This window comes from Elephas maximus, chromosome 11 (assembly GCF_024166365.1).
Source record: "Elephas maximus indicus isolate mEleMax1 chromosome 11, mEleMax1 primary haplotype, whole genome shotgun sequence".
In the NCBI taxonomy this organism is placed as follows: Eukaryota; Metazoa; Chordata; class Mammalia; order Proboscidea; family Elephantidae; genus Elephas; species Elephas maximus.
Genome location: NC_064829.1, coordinates 62161450 through 62180008, shown reverse-complemented (window position 1 = coordinate 62180008; position 18559 = coordinate 62161450). Strand labels below are relative to the sequence as shown.

At 40.2% G+C, this 18559-nt stretch overlaps 1 protein-coding gene across 1 annotated transcript in view; it reads right to left on the bottom strand.

Annotated features, from left to right (window-relative positions):
- DCC (DCC netrin 1 receptor) overlaps positions 1–18559 on the bottom strand; it is a 1314656-nt gene that overhangs the window by 33419 nt on the left and 1262678 nt on the right. Inside the window, exon 27 of the mRNA XM_049901020.1 lies at positions 14227–14439. Coding sequence (XP_049756977.1) covers positions 14227–14439 — 213 coding nt within the window. The remainder of the gene's footprint in view (positions 1–14226; positions 14440–18559) is intronic.

Genomic DNA, 18559 nt, shown 5'->3' with positions numbered 1-18559 from the left:
ATAGAGGAGTAAGACATTTACTCAAATACTAAGCTAAATGACTCAACTTACCTGGTACAAAATAATTATTTCTAAATGATATTCAATATTTAGGGTCATTCTAGAAGACTTCTTGGAGGAAAAAAAAATTAAGAGTGTTAAAAAGACATTAAAACTTTTTTTTTTTTTTTTTTAATTCTCTGATTCCTCTTGAATGTTATTTTTCTCTGAATTCTTTATATCTGGCCAGTAGCTCCAGAGGTGACCTTGGGCACACCCTTAACCATTTTCTCTTCCATTGCTGTCAAGTCAATTCTGACTTGTGGTGACCCTAAAGGACAAAGTAGAGCTGAGCAACAAGGTTTTTAAGGAGTGGCTGGTGGATTTGAACTGCTGATCTCTTGGTTAGCAGCCGTAGCTCTTAACCGCTGTGCCGCCAAGGCTTCTTGACCATTTTGGGCCTCAGTTTTGTCATCTCTAAGTGAGGCTTTTTTTTTTTTTTAAGTGAGGCATAGTCCATACCTAACCATAAGGTCTCCTCTAGATCAGAAATAGTTTCTTTCTCGTTAAGATAACTAACAGCACTTTTCTTCTACTTATATGCAGGAACAACTATTAGAGGAAATACTAATTTATTAAAACACACCAACTAGGTTCCAAAGTCACAAATATCAGTTATAAAAAACCAAACCAAACCCATTGCTGTTGAGTATTCCAACTCATAGTGACAGCATAGCACAGAGCAGAACTGCTCCATAGGGTTTCCAAGGCTGTAATTTTTCTGGAAGCAGACTACCACATTTTTCTCCCATGGAGCTGCTGGTGGGTTTGAACCACCAACCTTTCGGTTAGCAGCCGAACATATAACCACTATGTCACCAGGGCTCCTTAATATTAGAGATACCTAAGGTAAATCTGTCTTAATTACATTATACCAAGGAATGATTTAGGATCACCAGACCAAATCAGATCAAATGTCATTTATTAAAAAACAAACAGGGAGGGGCCGAGATGGTGGACTAGGTGGATGCTACCGCGGATCCCTCTTGCAACATAGACTCGGAAAAACAAGTGAATCGATCACATACATAACAATCTACGAACCCTGAACAACCAACACAGATTTAGAGACGGAGAACGAACAAATACGGGGAGGCAGCAATTGTTTTCAGAGCCTGGAGCCAGCGTACCAGTCAGGTGACCTTCGGTGCCCGATTTGGGGCAGAGCCCAGGGGGGCAGATGGCACAAACAAGGGGCCCAGCCCTGGCCCCTGAACTCATTCCGGGAGGGGGCCCAGCCAGTTTGCGCGGGCGGCGTGGCGGCGCAGCCGGTGGGAGAAGTCCCCAGAGGCAGTGACTGGTCTTGGAGCAGGGACAGCAGCGTCCCAGCCGGGGAGCCGTCCCGCCGGGATTCTGGCAGGACGCGGGCACGGCATAAGCACGGGGAGCTGCTCCACCCCCTGAACTAACCCCGGGAGGGGGCCCAGCCAGTTCGCCCCGGCTGCGTGGCGACGCAGCCAGTGGGGGAGGTCCCCGGGGGGCAGTGACTGGTCTTGGAGTGGGGAGAGCGGCGTCCCAGCCGGGACGCGTGGTTGCAGCGCAGGTACGGGGAGCTGCTCCGCTCGCCTGAGCTGACCCCGGGGGGGGGGGCCCAGCCGGTTCGCGGTGGAGGCGCGGCGACACGGCTGGCAGGACAGGGAGTCCCCGGGAGACAGCGACTGATTTGGAGTCGGGAGTGCACCGTCCCAGTAGGGGAACCTTGACATTGGGCATGGGGCTGGCAGCAGAGGATCTGACTGTGACTCCAGCGGGCCAGACCCCCTGGGGGCAATCTCCACACAGCCAGCACACATAGGCGACGCCCCCCGCGGAAATCTCAGATATAATAGTCATTCCAAGCAAGACAAGCAACTCTGGCTATATTCTGAGGTGCTACTCTCCTAGTTCTCTGATCCCTCCCCCACCCTCCCCAGGCGGCTTCATTAACATCCGAAAAGCCTGAGCCAGAGGGAGAACTCTGATAGGGATCTGACTGCATTTTTCTTTTAGCGGATTTTCTGGAAAAACTAGTTTCCCAGTGATGGCTCAGAGACAGCAGTCCATATCAAACCACATAAAGAAGCAGACCATGACAGCTTCTCCAACCCCCAAAACAAAAGAATCAAAATCTTTCCCAAACGAAGATACAATCCTGGAATTATCAGATACAGAATATAAAAAAACTAATTTACAGAATGCTTCAAGACATCACAAACGAAATAAGGCAAACTGCAGAAGAAGCCAAGGATCACACTGATAAAACTGTTGAAGAACTCAAAAAGATTATTCAAGAACATAGTGGAAAAATTACTAAGTTGCAAGAATCCATAGAGAGACAGCATGTAGAAATCCAAAAGATTAACAATAAAATTACAGAATTAGACAATGCAATAGGAAGTCAGAGGAGCAGACTTGTGCAATTAGAATGTAGACTGGGACATCTGGAGGACCAGGGAATCAACACCAACATAGCTGAAAAAAAATCAGAGAAAAGAATTAAAAATAATGAAGAAACCCTCAGAATCATTTGGGACTCTATGAAGAAGGATAACTTGCGGGTGATTGGAGTCCCAGAATAGGGAGGGGGGACAGAAAACATAGAGAAAATAGTTGAAGAACTCCTGACACAAAACTTCCCTGACATCATGAAAGACAAAAGGATATCTAACCAAGATGCTCATCGAACCCCATTTAAGATTGATCCAAAAAGAAAAACACCAAGACATATTATCATCAAACTCACCAAAACCAAAGATAAACAGAAAATTTTAAAAGCAGCCAGGGAGAAAAGAAAGGTTTCCTTCAAGGGAGAATCAATAAGTTCAGACTACTCAGCAGAAACCATGCAGGCAAGAAGGGAATGGGATGACATATACAGAGCACTGAAGGAGAAAAACTGCCAGCCAAGGATCATATATTCAGCAAAACTCTCTCTGAAATATGAAGGCGAAATTAAGATATTTACAGATAAACACAAGTTTAGAGAATTTGCAAAAACCAAACCAAAGCTACAAGAAATACTAAAGGATATTGTTTGGTCAGAAAACCAATAATATCAGATACCAGCACAACACAAGGTCACAAAACAGAACGTCCTGATATCAACTCAAATAGGGAAATCACAAAAACAAACAAATTAAGATTAATTAATAATAATAAAAATAATACACATAACAGGGAATCATGGAAGTCAATAGGTAAAAGATCACAATAATAAAAAAGAGGGACTAAATACAGGAGGCATTGAACTGCCAGATGGAGAGTGATACAAGGCGATACGAGTTAGGTTTTTACTTAGAAAAATAGGGATAAATAATAAGGTAACCACAAAAAGGTTATAACAACTCCATAACTCAAGATAAAAGCCAAGAAAAACGTAACGACTCAACTAACATAAAGTCAAACACTATGAAAATGAGGATCTCACAATTTACTAAGAAAAACGCCTCAGCACAAAAAAGTATGTGGAAAAATGAAATTGCCAACAACACACATGAAAAGGCACCAAAATGGCAGCACTAAAAACTTATTTATCTATAATTACGCTGAATGTAAATGGACTAAATGCACCAATAAAGAGACAGAGAGTCACAGACTGGATAAAGAAACACGATCCATCTATATGCTGCCCACAAGAGACACACCTTAGACTTAGAGACACAAAGAAACTAAAACTCAAAGGATGGAAAAAAATACATCAAGCAAACAATAAGCAAAAAAGAAGAGGAGTAGCAATATTAATTTCTGACAAAATAGACTTTAGACTTAAATCCACCACAAAGGATAAAGAAAGACACTATATAATGATAAAAGGGACAATTGATCAGGAAGACATAACCATATTAAATATTTATGCACCCAATGACAGGGCTGCAAGATACATAAATCAAATTTTAACAGAATTGAAAAGTGAGATAGACACCTCCACAATTATAGTAGGAGACTTCAACACACCACTTTCGGAGAAGGACAGGACGTCCAGTAAGAAGCTCAACAGAGACATAGAAGACCTAATTACAACAATCAACCAACCTGACCTCATTGACTTATACAGAACTCTCCACCCAACTGCTACAAAGTATACTTTTTTTTTCTAGCACACATGGAACATTCTCTAGAATAGACCACATATTAGGTCATAAAACAAACCTTTGCAGAGTCCAAAACATTGAAATATTACAAAGCATCTTCTCAGACCACAAGCCAATAAAACTAGAAATCAATAACAGAAAAACTAGGGAAAAGAAATCAAATACTTGGAAAATGAACAATACCCTCCTGAAAAAAGACTGGGTTATAGAAGACATCAAGGAGGGAATAAGGAAATTCATAGAATGCAACGAGAATGAAAATACTTCCTATCAAAACCTCTGGGACACAGAAAAGCAGTGCTCAGAGGCCAATTTATATCGATAAATGCACACATACAAAAAGAAGAAAGAGCCAAAAGCAGAGAACTGTCCCTACAACTTGAACAAATAGAAAGTGAGCAACAAAAGAATCCATCAGGCACCAGAAGAAAACAAATAATAAAAATTAGAGCTGAACTAAATGAACTAGAGAACAGAAAAACAATTGAAAGAATTAACAAAGCCAAAAGCTGGTTCTTTGAAAAAATTAACAAAATTGATAAACCATTGGCTAGACTGACTAAAGAAATACAGAAAAGGAAACAAATAACCTGAATAAGAAATGAGAAGGACCACATCACAGCAGAACCAAATGAAATTAAAAGAATCATTTCAGATTACTACAAAAAATTGTACTCTAACAAATTTGAAAACCTAGAAGAAATGGATGAATTCCTGGAAAAACACTACCTACCTAAACTAACACATTCAGAAGTAGAACAACTAAATAGACCCATAACAAAAAAAGGAGATTGAAACGGTAATCAAAAAACTTCCAACAAAAAAAAGCCCTGGCCCGGACAGCTTCACTGCAGAGTTCTACCAAACTTTCAGAGAAGAGTTAACACCACTACTACTGAAGGTATTTCAAAGCATAGAAAATGACGGAATACTACCCAACTCATTCTATGAAGCTACCATCTCCCTGATACCAAAACCAGGTAAAGACATTACAAAAAAAGAAAATTATAGACCTATATCCCTCATGAACATAGATGCAAAAATCCTCAACAAAATTCTAGACAATAGAATCCAACAACACATCAAAAAAATAATTCACCCTGATCAAGTGGGATTTATACCAGGTATGCAAGGCTGGTTTAATATCAGAAAAACCATTAACGTAAGCCATCACATAAATAAAACAAAAGATAAAAACCACATGATCTTATCAATTGATGCAGAAAAGGCATTTGACAAAGTCCAACACCCATTTATGATAAAAACTCTTACCAAAATAGGAATTGAAGGAAAATTCCTCAACATAATAAAGGGCATCTATGCAAAGCCAACAGCCAATATCACTCTAAATGGAGAGAACCTGAAAGCATTTCCCTTGAGAATGGGAACCAGACAAGGATGCCCTTTATCACCGCTCTTATTCAACATCGTACTTGAAGTCCTAGCCAGGGCAATTAGGCTAGACAAAGAAATAAAGGGTATCCAGATTGGCAAGGAGGAAGTAAAGTTATCACTATTTGCAGATGACATGATCTTATACACGGAAAACCCTAAGAAATCCTCCAGAAAACTACTGAAACTAATAGAAGAGTTTGGCAGAGTCTCAGGTTATAAAATAAACATACAAAAATCACTTGGATTCCTCTACATCAACAAAGAGAACACCGAAGAGGAAATAACCAAATCAATACCATTCACAGTAGCCCCCAAGAAGATTAAATACTTAGGAATAAATCTTACCAAGGATGTAAAAGACCTATACAAAGAAAACTACAAAGCTCTACTACAAGAAATTCAAAAGGACATACTTAAGTGGAAAAACATACCTTGCTCATGGATAGGAAGACTTAACATAGTAAAAATGTCTATTCTACCAAAAGCCATCTATACATATAACGCACTTCTGATCCAAATTCCAATTTCTTATTCCTAGGGGATAGAGAAACAAACCACCAATTTCATATGGAAGGGAAAGAAGCCCCGGATAAGCAAAGCATTACTGAAAAAGAAGGAGAGAGTGGGTGGCCTCACTCTACCTGGTTTCAGAACCTATTATACAGCCACAGTAGTCAAAACAGCCTGGTACTGGTACAACAACAGGCACATAGACCAATGGAACAGAATTGAGAACCCAGATATAAATCCATCCATGTATGAGCAGCTGATATTTGACAAAGGACCAGTGTCAGTTAATTGGGGAAAATATAGTCTTTTTAACAAATGGTGCTGGCATAACTGGATATCCATTTGCAAAAGAATGAAACAGGACCCATACCTCACACCATGCACAAAAACTCCAAGTGGATCGAAGACCTAAACATAAAGACTAAAACGATAAAGATCATGGAAGAAAAAATAGGGACAACCCTAGGAGCCCTAATACAGGGCATAAACGGAATACAAAACATTACCAAAAATGATGAAGAGAAACCAGATAACTGGGAGCTCCTAAAAATCAAACACCTATGCTCATCTAAAGACTTCACCAAAAGAGTAAAAAGACCACCTACAGACTGGGAAAGAATATTCAGCTATGACATCTCAGACCAGCGCCTGATCTCTAAAATCTACATGATTCTGTCAAAACTCAACCACAAAAAGACAAACAACCCAATCAAGAAGTGGGCAAAGGATATGAACACACACTTCACTAAAGAAGATATTCAGGCAGCTAACAGATACATGAGAAAATGTTCTCGATCATTAGCCATTAGAGAAATGCAAATTAAAACTACGATGAGATTCCACCTCACACCAACAAGGCTGGCATTAATCCAAAAAACACAAAATAATAAATGTTGGAGAGGCTGCGGAGAGATTGGAACCCTCATACACTGCTGGTGGGAATGTAAAATGGTACAACCACTTTGGAAATCTATCTGGCGTTATCTTAAACAGTTAGAAATAGAACTACCATACAACCCAGAAATCCCACTCCTCGGAATATACCCTAGAGATACAAGAGCCTTCACACAAACAGATATATGCACACCCATGTTTATTGCAGCTCTGTTTACAATAGCAAAAAGCTGGAAGCAACCAAGGTGTCCATCAACGGATGAATGGGTAAATAAATTGTGGTATATTCACACAATGGAATACTACACATCGATAAAGAACAGTGACGAATCTGTGAAACATTTCATAACATGGAGGAACCTGGAAGGCATTATGCTGAGCGAAATTAGTCAGAGGCAAAAGGACAAATATTGTATAAGACCACTATTATAAGATCTTGAGAAAGAGTAAAAACTGAGAAGAACATATACTTTTGTGGTTACGAGGGTGGGAGAGAGGGAGGGAGAGGGTTTTTTATTGATTAATCAGTAGATAAGAACTGCTTTGGGTGAAGGGAAAGACAACACTCAGTACATGGAAGGTCAGCTCAATTGGACTGGACCAAAAGCAAAGAAGTTTCCGGGATAAACTGAATGCTTCAAAGGTCAGCGGAGCAGGGGTGGGGGTCTGGGGAACATGGTTTGAGGGGACTTCTAAGTCAATTGGCAAAATAATTCCATTATGAAAACATTCTGCATCCCACTTTGAAATGTGGCGTCTGGGGTCTTAAATGCTAACAAGCGGCCATCTAAGATGCATCAATTGGTCTCAACCCACCTGGAGCAAAGGAAAATGAAGAACACCAAGGTCACACGACAACTAAGAGCCCAAGAGACAGAAAGGGCCACATGAACCAGAGACCTACGTCATCCTGAGACCAGAAGAACTAGTTGGTGCCCGGCCACAATCGATGACTGCCCTGACAGGGAGCGCAACAGAGAACCCCTGAGGGAGCAGGAGATCAGTGGGATGTAGATCCCAAATTCTCATAAAAAGACCATACTTAATGGTCTGACTGAGACTAGAGGAATCCCGGCGGCCATGCTCCCCAGACCTTCTGTTGGCACAGGACAGGAACCATTCCCGAAGACCACTCATCAGACATGAAAGGGACTGGTCAGTGGGTGGGAGAGAGACGCTGATGAAGAGTGAGCTAATTATATCAGGTGGACACTTGAGATTGTGTTGGCAACTCTTGTCTGGAGCGGGGATGGGAGGATAGAGAGAGAGGGAAGCTGGCAAAATTGTCAGGAAAGGAGAGACTGGAAGGGCTGACTCAATAGGGGGAGAGCAGGTGGGAGTACGGAGTAAGATGTAAACTTATATGTGACAGACTGATTGGATTTGTAAATGTTCACTTGAAGCTTAATAAAAGTTAATAAAAAAAAAAGAAAAGAAAAAAACAAACAAATAAAAAAACCTGTTTGAAGTGAGGACAGGAAGATTTCAAGGAGCTAGCTACAAAAAGACAGAGACAGGCTTATATAGGAAATGAGATATGTGATAGGATGTAGTGTAATTTTCCACTCAAGAATTGATTGGTGCTATTGGCTCCAATAACACTGAATCAACACGTCTCTCTACTTAGCTGTGGCCGTGATTTATTTGGTCTGACTGGCCTTAAAAGTGACCCTCTTGTCGTACCTGGTAAAGGATGTCTGATCTCCTGTGACCTCTGCCAGTGACTGATTTTAGCAGAACAGAACACTGATGTGGAATCCTTGATAGACACCCCAACGGTGGCCTGCAAGTGGCTCAGAGAAAGCAATTGTATTAATGTGATATTGTAATTTATTGGCAGTTTTGTGTGATAGCATATTTACTGAAATAAGGCCTGCCAAAAATGATCGGGTTACAGCAGGAATACATGATTTTCCAAGCAGCCGTAAAATATAAATCAAATGTCTTTTCTGTCTGCTGTCAGCCACCTCCAGACTCTCCTTGTCCTGGGTCCTCAGACAGATTGAAGCACATGCCACAATTTGCAGGGGGAAAATCAAACTCAATTTCGCAGTACAATGAAGTGAGTTTTGGTCTTGTCATGTCCACTGACGTATTGATCCCTTCAAGATTGAAAAGTTCAGAATGCTCTGGGTTTTTGCTTTTATAAATATATACGCATAGAAATGCCACGTGTGAATGGAGACTAACAGACCACTTATGCAGCATTACAAAGACGCAAGTGCTCCAGGGGACTGATGTTATAAAACAGTGCTACGATATAAAAGTCACTATTTAAGAGGTCACATTTTCTTTTCCTTTAGAATTACAGCCCTGGAAGACAAAAGGTCTCCTAATCCAGGGTCATTTAAAGTGCAACTGATCATTTCAACAGCTAAAAGGAACTTTCACTGGTGAAGGGGGAAAAAAAAAAAACCCATCTTGGCTCTTTGTAGAATTTATGTCAGATCTATAATGCAATAAGCCCAACACTCCATTAAACATTTTCTATTTAACCTGAAAGGGGATTCAACCAAATCACTCATATGTCCACGTGTGTGATTTGCAAAGTAGAGTGATTGCAGCCTCCGTGAAATGTGTAAAGGCAGCATAGTTACTCACATCTCTAGATGAAGCATTAAGAAATGCAACCACCGTATGATGATGAAACAGTAAGAAGTACCATAAAGCACCCTAGAGCCTAGTAAGCTAAACTTCTAACTCAGCAGGTGGAAGGAAAAACAACAATGAAGGCATGGACCTGTGTTTAGGCAGGCAGGATTTTAGCCCTCATGACAATGGAATGACTTTCTAATTACGCTTCCCATAGAAATACCGCAAAGTGCTCTGCAACCCGGTGGTGGAGACTGTTACTGCACAATATGTGCTGCTCCTGTGATAGTTATTGTGAGCTGCCACTGAGTTAGCCCCTGACTCATGGTGACTCCATGCACAACAGAAAGAAATGCTACCCAGTCCTGTGACATCCCGTGATAGGTGGACAAAGGGGTTTGATTAGCTGATTTTTGGAAGTAGGTCACCAGGCCTTTCTTCATAGTCTGTCTTGGTCTCCAAGCTCCACTGACATCTGTTCAGCATCACAGTACCATGTAAGCCTCCATGGAATGATGGGTAGTGGCTGTGCATGGGGTGTACTGGCTAGGAATCGAACCTACGTCTCTGGCATAAAAAAGGTGAGAATTCTACTTCTCAGCTACCATCGCCCCCATTGTGTTGTCCTACACCTCATACAAAACTGAAGCAAGCATAGCCTCTTATGCCTTACTGGGAGGGAAACTGAGGCACAGACCAATGACGCTGTCCATCATGAAAAACCACACACAGGAATTTGAATGGGGGAAGAACTTCTTATCTCTAATTCCAAAGCTTTCAAAGCACAAGGGACTTCTCATTTGGCATGATCTTTAATAAAAATTAGAGCAATGCCTCACATCACCATATTCTAAAGTAATTACTTGTGGTAAGTAAAGATAAATTCATTACTAATTACACAGTCCTTTATTGTGAAATCCAGAGTAAAATTATTTGAGGTAGTTTTTTAAGCCGACAAGAGAATGACTTTACTTCATCAATCCGTTTGACTAAAGTAATGATTTTCTTAGAATTCAAATTTGTTGAAAGCTCTAAGTATTTCATCTTTTAGGCTAAGAAGCATGTAGTTAATGTCACAGCTAATACATTTGTCAGTCTGCTAATTTCCTTTTTCTTTTAGAATAAGTAAACATCAGCCCTTTCTTAAAAGCATACTATTTACCATGTGTCAGGAGCAATACAGGGAGAGCTTATTTGAAAATCATGAGGTAAGACATTCTGAAATGCACAAGAATCACAGGAAAACAATGAAGGAGAAACATGAAAGGGAGAGACATTTAGTAATTCCAAAGTGATGGTGGGTGTGTCTCAAACTGAGCGGGGGAGGGTGCCATTTAAAGGGGAACATACAAAAAAAAAGAAAATCAAGCCAGAAAGAATGGAAAATATGAAAGAGGAAATGGCTTGTAAGAAATAGTTCCAATAACAATAGACTAACAGTAAAACAAAGAAAGAAAGGCTCATGAGTGTGTAATGGAAACAAAAGAAAAAGAGGCCTTGTCCCTGTGGCACTGGATCAGGGAATGGTTCTTCCGAGTGGCATATTATTTGATGGAATAGCTGAGAAGACCGTACCACAGACCCTATTTCCCTTTTTTTAAGGCTATAATCCACACATTTGTGCTACATTATGCCAGATATTACTTAAGCCAGTGTCAGTATCATTGTAACTAGAAGAAAATAACAGCTAGTAAACAACCATGCCAATTCTCTGCCCCTGTCTATTGTCAGACGTTCTTTCTAAAATTAAGGGTTTTTGTTCTTGTTTTTGCTTTGGTCATTGTGTTATCATAGAGCTCCAAAGCATGAGATTCAGTTTGAAACCTCGTGTTCCAAATTAGATATCACCTACTTCCACAGTAAATTTTTAAATTTAAGATAGCCTTGAGAATATCCTTCTCAGCCTTTTTGTCTATATAATTTAGTCACTCAAACAGACATCTTTACTTCCAAGCTGAGAGAATAGTTAGCAGAGTAAAGTGCTGTAGCTCTTTAGTTTTTGATGTTATAAAATTGGTCTTCTCTAATATAGAGTAATTAAACCTCTTCCACATTAAAAGTATGTGGCCACAGACAGAAACAATCTTTGATGGTTACGAGGAAGAGGAGGGGTAGGGAGAGGAAAACACTAACTAGATAGTAGATAAGAGGTAACTTTGGTGAAGGGTAAGACAGTACACAATACTGGGTAAGTCAGCACAACTTGACCAGGACAAAGTCATAGAAGCTTCACAGACACACCCAAACATGCTGGGAGACCAAGCTACCGGGCTAAGGGCTAGGGACCATGGTCTCTGGGGACATCTAGCTCAATTGGCATAACATAATCTATAAAGAAAATGTTTACATCTGACTGTGGTGAGTAGTGTCTGGAGTCTTAAAATCCTGAGAGCTGCTATCTAAGATACATCTACTGGTCTCATCCCAGCTGAAGCAAAGGAGAATGAAGAAAATCAAATACATAATGGAAAGATTAGTTCACAGAACTAATGGATTACAACTACCACAACCTCCACCAGACTGAGCTCAGAACAACAAGTTGTTGCCCGGTTACCACCACCGACTGCTCTGGCAGGGATCACAATACAGAACCCTGAACAGAGTGGGAGAAAAATGTAGAACAAAATTCAAATTCACACACACACACACACACCCCCCCCCCCCCCCCAGGCTTGCTAGTCAAACAAAGACTGAAGAAACCCCAAGAATATGGTCCCTGGACACCCTTTTAACTCTGTACTGAAGTTACTCCTGAGGTTCACCCTTCAGCCAAAGATTAGACAAGTCTATAGGGCCAACAATAACACACATGAGAGACTTGCTTCATAGTTCAGTCCTGTATATAAGACTAATGGGTACACTAGCCCAAAAGCAAAGATGAGAAGGCAGGAAGGGACAGGAAAACTGTACGAATGGAAGCAGGGAACCCAGGGTGGAGAAGGGGAGAGTGTTGACAGATGACAAGGTTGGCAACCAATGTCACAAAACAGTTTGTGTATTAACTGTTTAATGAGAAACTAATTTGTTCTGTAAGCTTTCACCTAAAGGACAATTAAAAAAAAAAAAGTGTGTACTCAACTCAGAATTACTTCAGATGTTTTCTTCTTATCAAATTTAGAATAACAACAGGTTTTTAAAATTTATTTTCCTTTTTTTTTCATTAAATAAGTCAGCCGTAAAATTATAGGTATAAATTAGTTCCTAAATTTTGAGAGCCTATGCTTTCTGAAATAAAAAGAGTGGGGAAAGACGCATCACTTACTAGATGCATAGACTTAAATCGTTATTGTTTGCTGTTGTCATGTTGGCCCTGTCACATGGCGACCCCATACACAACGGAATGAAATGCTGCCCCTTGTGATCCATAGGGTTTTCACTGACTAGTTTTGGGAAGTGGATTACCAGGCCTTGCTTCCTAGTCTGTCTTAGTCTGAAAGCTCCGCTGAAACCTGTTCAGCATCATAGCAACATGCAAGCCTCCACTGACAGACAGGTGGTGACTGCACTTGAGGTGCCTTGGCCGGGTATAGAACCCAGGTGTCTTCCACATGCAAGAATTCTACCGCTGACCCACCAATGTCTCCATAGATTTAAATAAGTTACTTGAAGTCTCTGTGAATCAGTGTCCTTATGCATAAAATGGGGATAAGAACAGTAAATACCTCACAGAGTTATAAGGACCAAATGAGGTATTACGATCCTTCAGCAGCATGCCTGTCACACAATACATGTTCAATCAGGGCTAATTATTGTTAGTAGTTGTGATTGATCTCTCATCTACCTTGAATTACTGTCTCCACCAAGGCCTTTCCTTTGGTTGGTATTACAGTGGGGAAAAGAGGGCAGCCAGAAGTCATCAGGCAGCATGCTCTTGACACAGGAATTTCACTAAAGAATTATTTTGCTTCAAATTTTCTCTGCCTTAATTAGCAAAGAGTTCAGAGTTTTACGGTAATACATCTACTCCTCACTTATCAAGTATCTTGTTATCTGACTTTTTGTATTTACAGCAACAGTAAAAAATTATCTACTGTCTATTTTGGGCATTAACGACATACTTCTGGCAGTAATGAACACCAAGGTGAAAGGCAAGAGTAACACTGGCTGTGATGGTTAAGGTTATGTGTCAACTTGGCTGGGCTCTTATTCTCAGTGGTTTGGCAGTTATGTAATGATGTAGTCATCCTCCATTTTGTGATCTGATGTGTCATCCTCCATTTTCTCATAATGCCACTTTTCACATAATGACCTGGTCTTTGGAACCTAACCATGTTGGTAATTGAGGAGTGGGGGTAAAAGTAGAATTTCCTTCCTGCAATGCATGTGGAAGGGATGTGAGGAGGGGCTTGGGGAATACATACATTCTTTAAATCCCAAGGGGGGCTTCTATTGGGTTCGGAAGCTCTCTCTTATGGAATGAAGTCATGACTATGCTGAGCCTGTGTGTCAGAGAAGACCCCATTCTGCCCAGGCTCAGTGTGCAGTGTTATCCAGGGTTAATGGACAACTTGCCAAAGGAATGAAAGGTACTTACACCCAGACTGTTATTTGTAAGTTAGATACTTGTGAGCTGCGCTAGAAGCATCAGAAATAAACATGAACACACTGAACACGTATTTAATGTTGAAAAGACATTGAATCCTGGCTTTCTCAAGCACCCTCATGCACTTCAATAGAAGTACTAATGATAACACCAATTTCAAATGTAAACAAATGGGCACGTTACCTGGCTGAGACAAAAGTGGTGTGTAAGGGACTTTCGGTTCTATTGCACTCATTGGTGGAGGTAGCAAAGGGTTAGCAAAGCTGCGAAGCGGATGAGTTGGTCGAACACAGGCTGTGGGGATGGTTCTGCTTGGTGCCTCCTCACTACTGGGATGCTCAGGTTGAGTTGTGGGCAACATGGGTGGCTGTTGTGTCGTTGGTCCTTCACTCACCGCTGGAAGGGAAAGAAAAAAAAACATTCATTATTCCAGGACAAAGAAGGCTCCCTGGATCATTTTATAGAGAAATGCAAGGATCTGGTCAATGTCTCCACCAAGTTATGAACATCCTCATTCCTCTATCCTCATCTACTTAAAGGTCACAATAGCACTTCCCTTTTAAACAGTAGAAGTAGATGCAGCAGGACAGGGGTCTATCTTTCAGGAAGAGTAGTAAAACCTATTCAGCATTGACTATATTGCCTGAACTGTCTGGGCCCTGTAATCATAAGTGATGAAGCGAGAATAAAAGAGTTATTTCTCCTTTCATAAGTAGCAATGTCACTGAAATTCAACGTACCCAGCCCGGCTACAGCTGCATTATTATCTACCAAGGAATATGTCAATTTCTCTGTGATTTAAACATGCCATGTCAACTGTCAAACAAATCAGAGTGACCGGGTACTCAGAGGCATTGCTAACAAAACGATACAAATAATAACCACTATCATTATCTTCCATAGCAAAATCGAGGCACATCTAACTAAAAAAGTTCTATGAGAGAAGACTCTGAGGAAACAACTTGCCTAAAAGCAGAATTGCAATTTATCCTCTTTGGTGACAAACCTAGTAATTTTCATTCAGATTAGTGTAGTTGAAGAGGTTTCACATAGTCGTTTCTGACAGTCCACGGGCATTTGGACAGCTTCGTATATGGAAGAACACCTTGTCTCCAGAGGACACAGTTGACTCAGGCTGAAATACTGGCAAGGCGTTTCTCAAGCTAAGGACACCATGACTCAACTTTAAACTATCCATTCATGTTCAGAGTCAACAAGTCCAGATTAAACTGCATATGGAAAGAACTGCATAGTAGCTGTAAGTGTTAATGAAATAAGACTATTTCTGACCATTTATTTCTTAAGTAAGTTCAGTTGGGTAAATTAAAAAAAAAAAAGCAGTGGTAAAAAGATAATATCTCACTTTTCAAGGAGAAATTTCAACCAGGAAATATTTCAAGATAATTAGTTCGTGAGATAATTTTGAGACAACTCTTTAAGGGCAGCAAAGGGCAGAGAAAATAGAAAATCTGATAAAGCTAGAGGGAGTAGAGATTAAAGATAAAAAAAATCAAGATAATATTAAAGATATGCAAAAGTGAAATGTGCCTTCAGAGAGCATTTGCTATTAAAACTCATTCTATATTCAGAAGAAGTCAGAGATCAAATGGGTCAATGGCCAGCCTTTGAGCTTACCACATTTAAAGACGGTGGTGGGAAGATACAGGATAGGCTGAGGACTGGACAAAGCTACATAGGAAAAGAGCCAGAAAACAGGCAGAGACTTGATAAAACCTTTCCTCAAACAAGAGAAATATAATCATGACAGCAAAAGGAAGAGGCCATGAGGCAAAGGGTAGTTAGAACAAAATCTCCTACCTTATCTCTAGCCTAAGAAGTCCTATCAAAGGAGAAGGGGCAGGAGAAGGGAAGGGGTGGACACAAAATCTCAAGGTTAAAGTATGGAGCTCCAAGGACAACATTAAGACAAATCTCTGATGATGCTGGTTCTCAGATAAAGGCATAAAGGTATGGGGGCTTCTGGTAACTGTTACCCGTTGCCATTGAGTCAATTCCGACTCACAGAGACCCTATAAGACAGAGTAGAACAGCCCCATATTATTTCTAAGGAGTGCCTGGTGGATTGAAACTGCAGACCCTTTGGTTAGCAGCCTTAGCTCTTAACCACTATGCCACCAGCATTTCCAGGTAAGTGTTAAGTTACAAGGGGTTAAATTGCTTATAAAAAAATGTATAGGCAAGAGGAATACTTGCTGTATTTGTATTCAATCAGGATTGTGTAATGAGATGGTTGAAAGCACGGTTGTAGAGGTCAAGAAAATTATGCAGGTTTTAATCTGGACTCTTATTTAGTCAAAAGGAGAAAATGACCAACGGTCAACTGTCCAAATAAAGACTTGATTATTTAGCAGACACCCAACCAAGGGCATCCCTGTACCACTGGCCTTGAGAGTCACTGCACAAGCCCAGCTCTCACTGTGTTTCCCATAGAGAGGTCTGCTTTAATTTGGATCTCTCAGTTAGTACTTCTTTCAATCCACATACCCAAAGGATTCCTGTGAAACATTGGATTGCAGGAATTGCTAAGAGGCTCGTTCAGAAAGCTGTCTCAAGGTAATCCTTGGGATAGAGAAAAGTAGTTATCACAGTTGTTTATAATCTCATAAGGAAAACTGTAGGGAACTTAAAATCATTTGGCTTCAACTTGATCAACTTGTTCCTCTGTGAACTCCGTGTCTTACAAATGAGATACCTCTTGGTTCTACACTGGATAGAAGAGGCTGCAGGAACCTATATTTGGATGCCATTTCATATCCAATGGGCCAATTTTTACTAACGGGTCTATATCATCATACTAAAAATATCTCTTAGGCAAAGGAATGTCACAATCTGCCTTAGGTAATTCTCTCTATTGAAGATGGATTACGATTAATTCACATCTTATTTTTAAAACTACTTAAGCCGTTAAGTAATAACTTGTTTGGGAATGTCTTTCTACTTTCATTTCTTTATTCCTTGCTTCCTTCACTTCTTAATTTTTTAAATTATATTTTCAAAATTAAAGAGATTTAAGTTAAAATATTATTATGATCTCAGGTTTAATAAAATTTATATGCATTTTTTAAACCTCTGAATTTTAGTTTCTCCTTTTGACAAAAAAAAATTCTGACTTCAAGTGAATTCCGATAATGTCACTGAAAAAAATTTTTTGGCCATTCCTGTCGCTACTCTCTTTAATAACATTTCTCTTCATCATCACATTCAAAAAAGCAAAAACTTCTCGCATTCCCAGTCCTCTATTCCCAGCTTTTCAGCTGGCTACTATTATTTCCGCTAGGAAGACGATCATGTGGTCCTTGACTGTAGGGTAAGTTATGGTGGTTTGATATGGAGTCCCGGAGTGACACAAACAGTTAAGTGCTTGGCTACTAACCAAAAGTCTGCAGTTTGAATCCACCCTGAGGTACCTCAAAAGACAGGCCTGGAAGTCTCTTTCCTAAAGGTTACAACCATTGAAAACCATATGGAGCACTGTTCTACTCTGAAACACACAGGGTCACTATGAGTCAGAATCTACTCAAGGGTAACTGGTACGGTGGTTTGATAAAGATAAAAAAAAAAATAGACCCCCTTTTTAGGGAAATCCATCCTTAGGACCACACTTGTGAAAAGAAAAGCTCCTAAACGTGGTCAGTGGGAGAGGGAAGCCTATCCTTGGGACTGAGTGTATCACCAATCCACAAAGGATTATTTTTGTTTTGTTCAAAATGACCATTTTTCTTACAACCTACTACAATGAACAAGGTGTGGGAAGGGTTTCCATAGACTATTCACAGCTCTCATATTTTAAATAGAATCAAATAAATGCTTTTCAGAATTTGCTGACATTTGGGGCAGTGAAAACACTTAGATAAACACAATAGCAACTGTTTCACCAGAGAAATGCCCTCGTTTCAGATGAGCCCATTTGGCCAGTTCAGGCACGAGCTTCAGGACACCTGCGTGAAACAAATTGGCTCAGTGACATGACATTTAGCTGTGATGAAAGCTCTGAAAGCAAAGAAAACCTCCTTTGCCCACGAAGTGCAAGCTCCCTGTAACTCATAGGGACGAGTGAGAATCAGATATGTGCTGGCAAGGCACTTGTGTTCAAGGATAAAATAGTTGGAATTCACTGTACAAATAGCATACAATTACACAGCAGAGTCAAATCTCAAGGCACTTTATAATAATTAATGTCAACACACATAAATAATTGCTACAGAATAACTCGCAAAAATATTGCAAAAATGGAAATGAGGATTTTTCTTCTATCTAAAATTGCAATATTTGAAAGAAATATAGCACTCCAGTAACTCTAAGCGGAGACTTCAAGACATGAACACCTCTAGTAACCAAATTCATTCATTAATCTCAGAGAGCAGCATCCAGCTATATTCCTATGGAACCACAGATCCTCTCAACCTGAACTTTTGAAAAGACCCTAGAGAAAAATCCATGAACTCCATTTGCTCTTGATTTCATCAAGGTCAAGTTCCATTTGTTAGCTGATTTC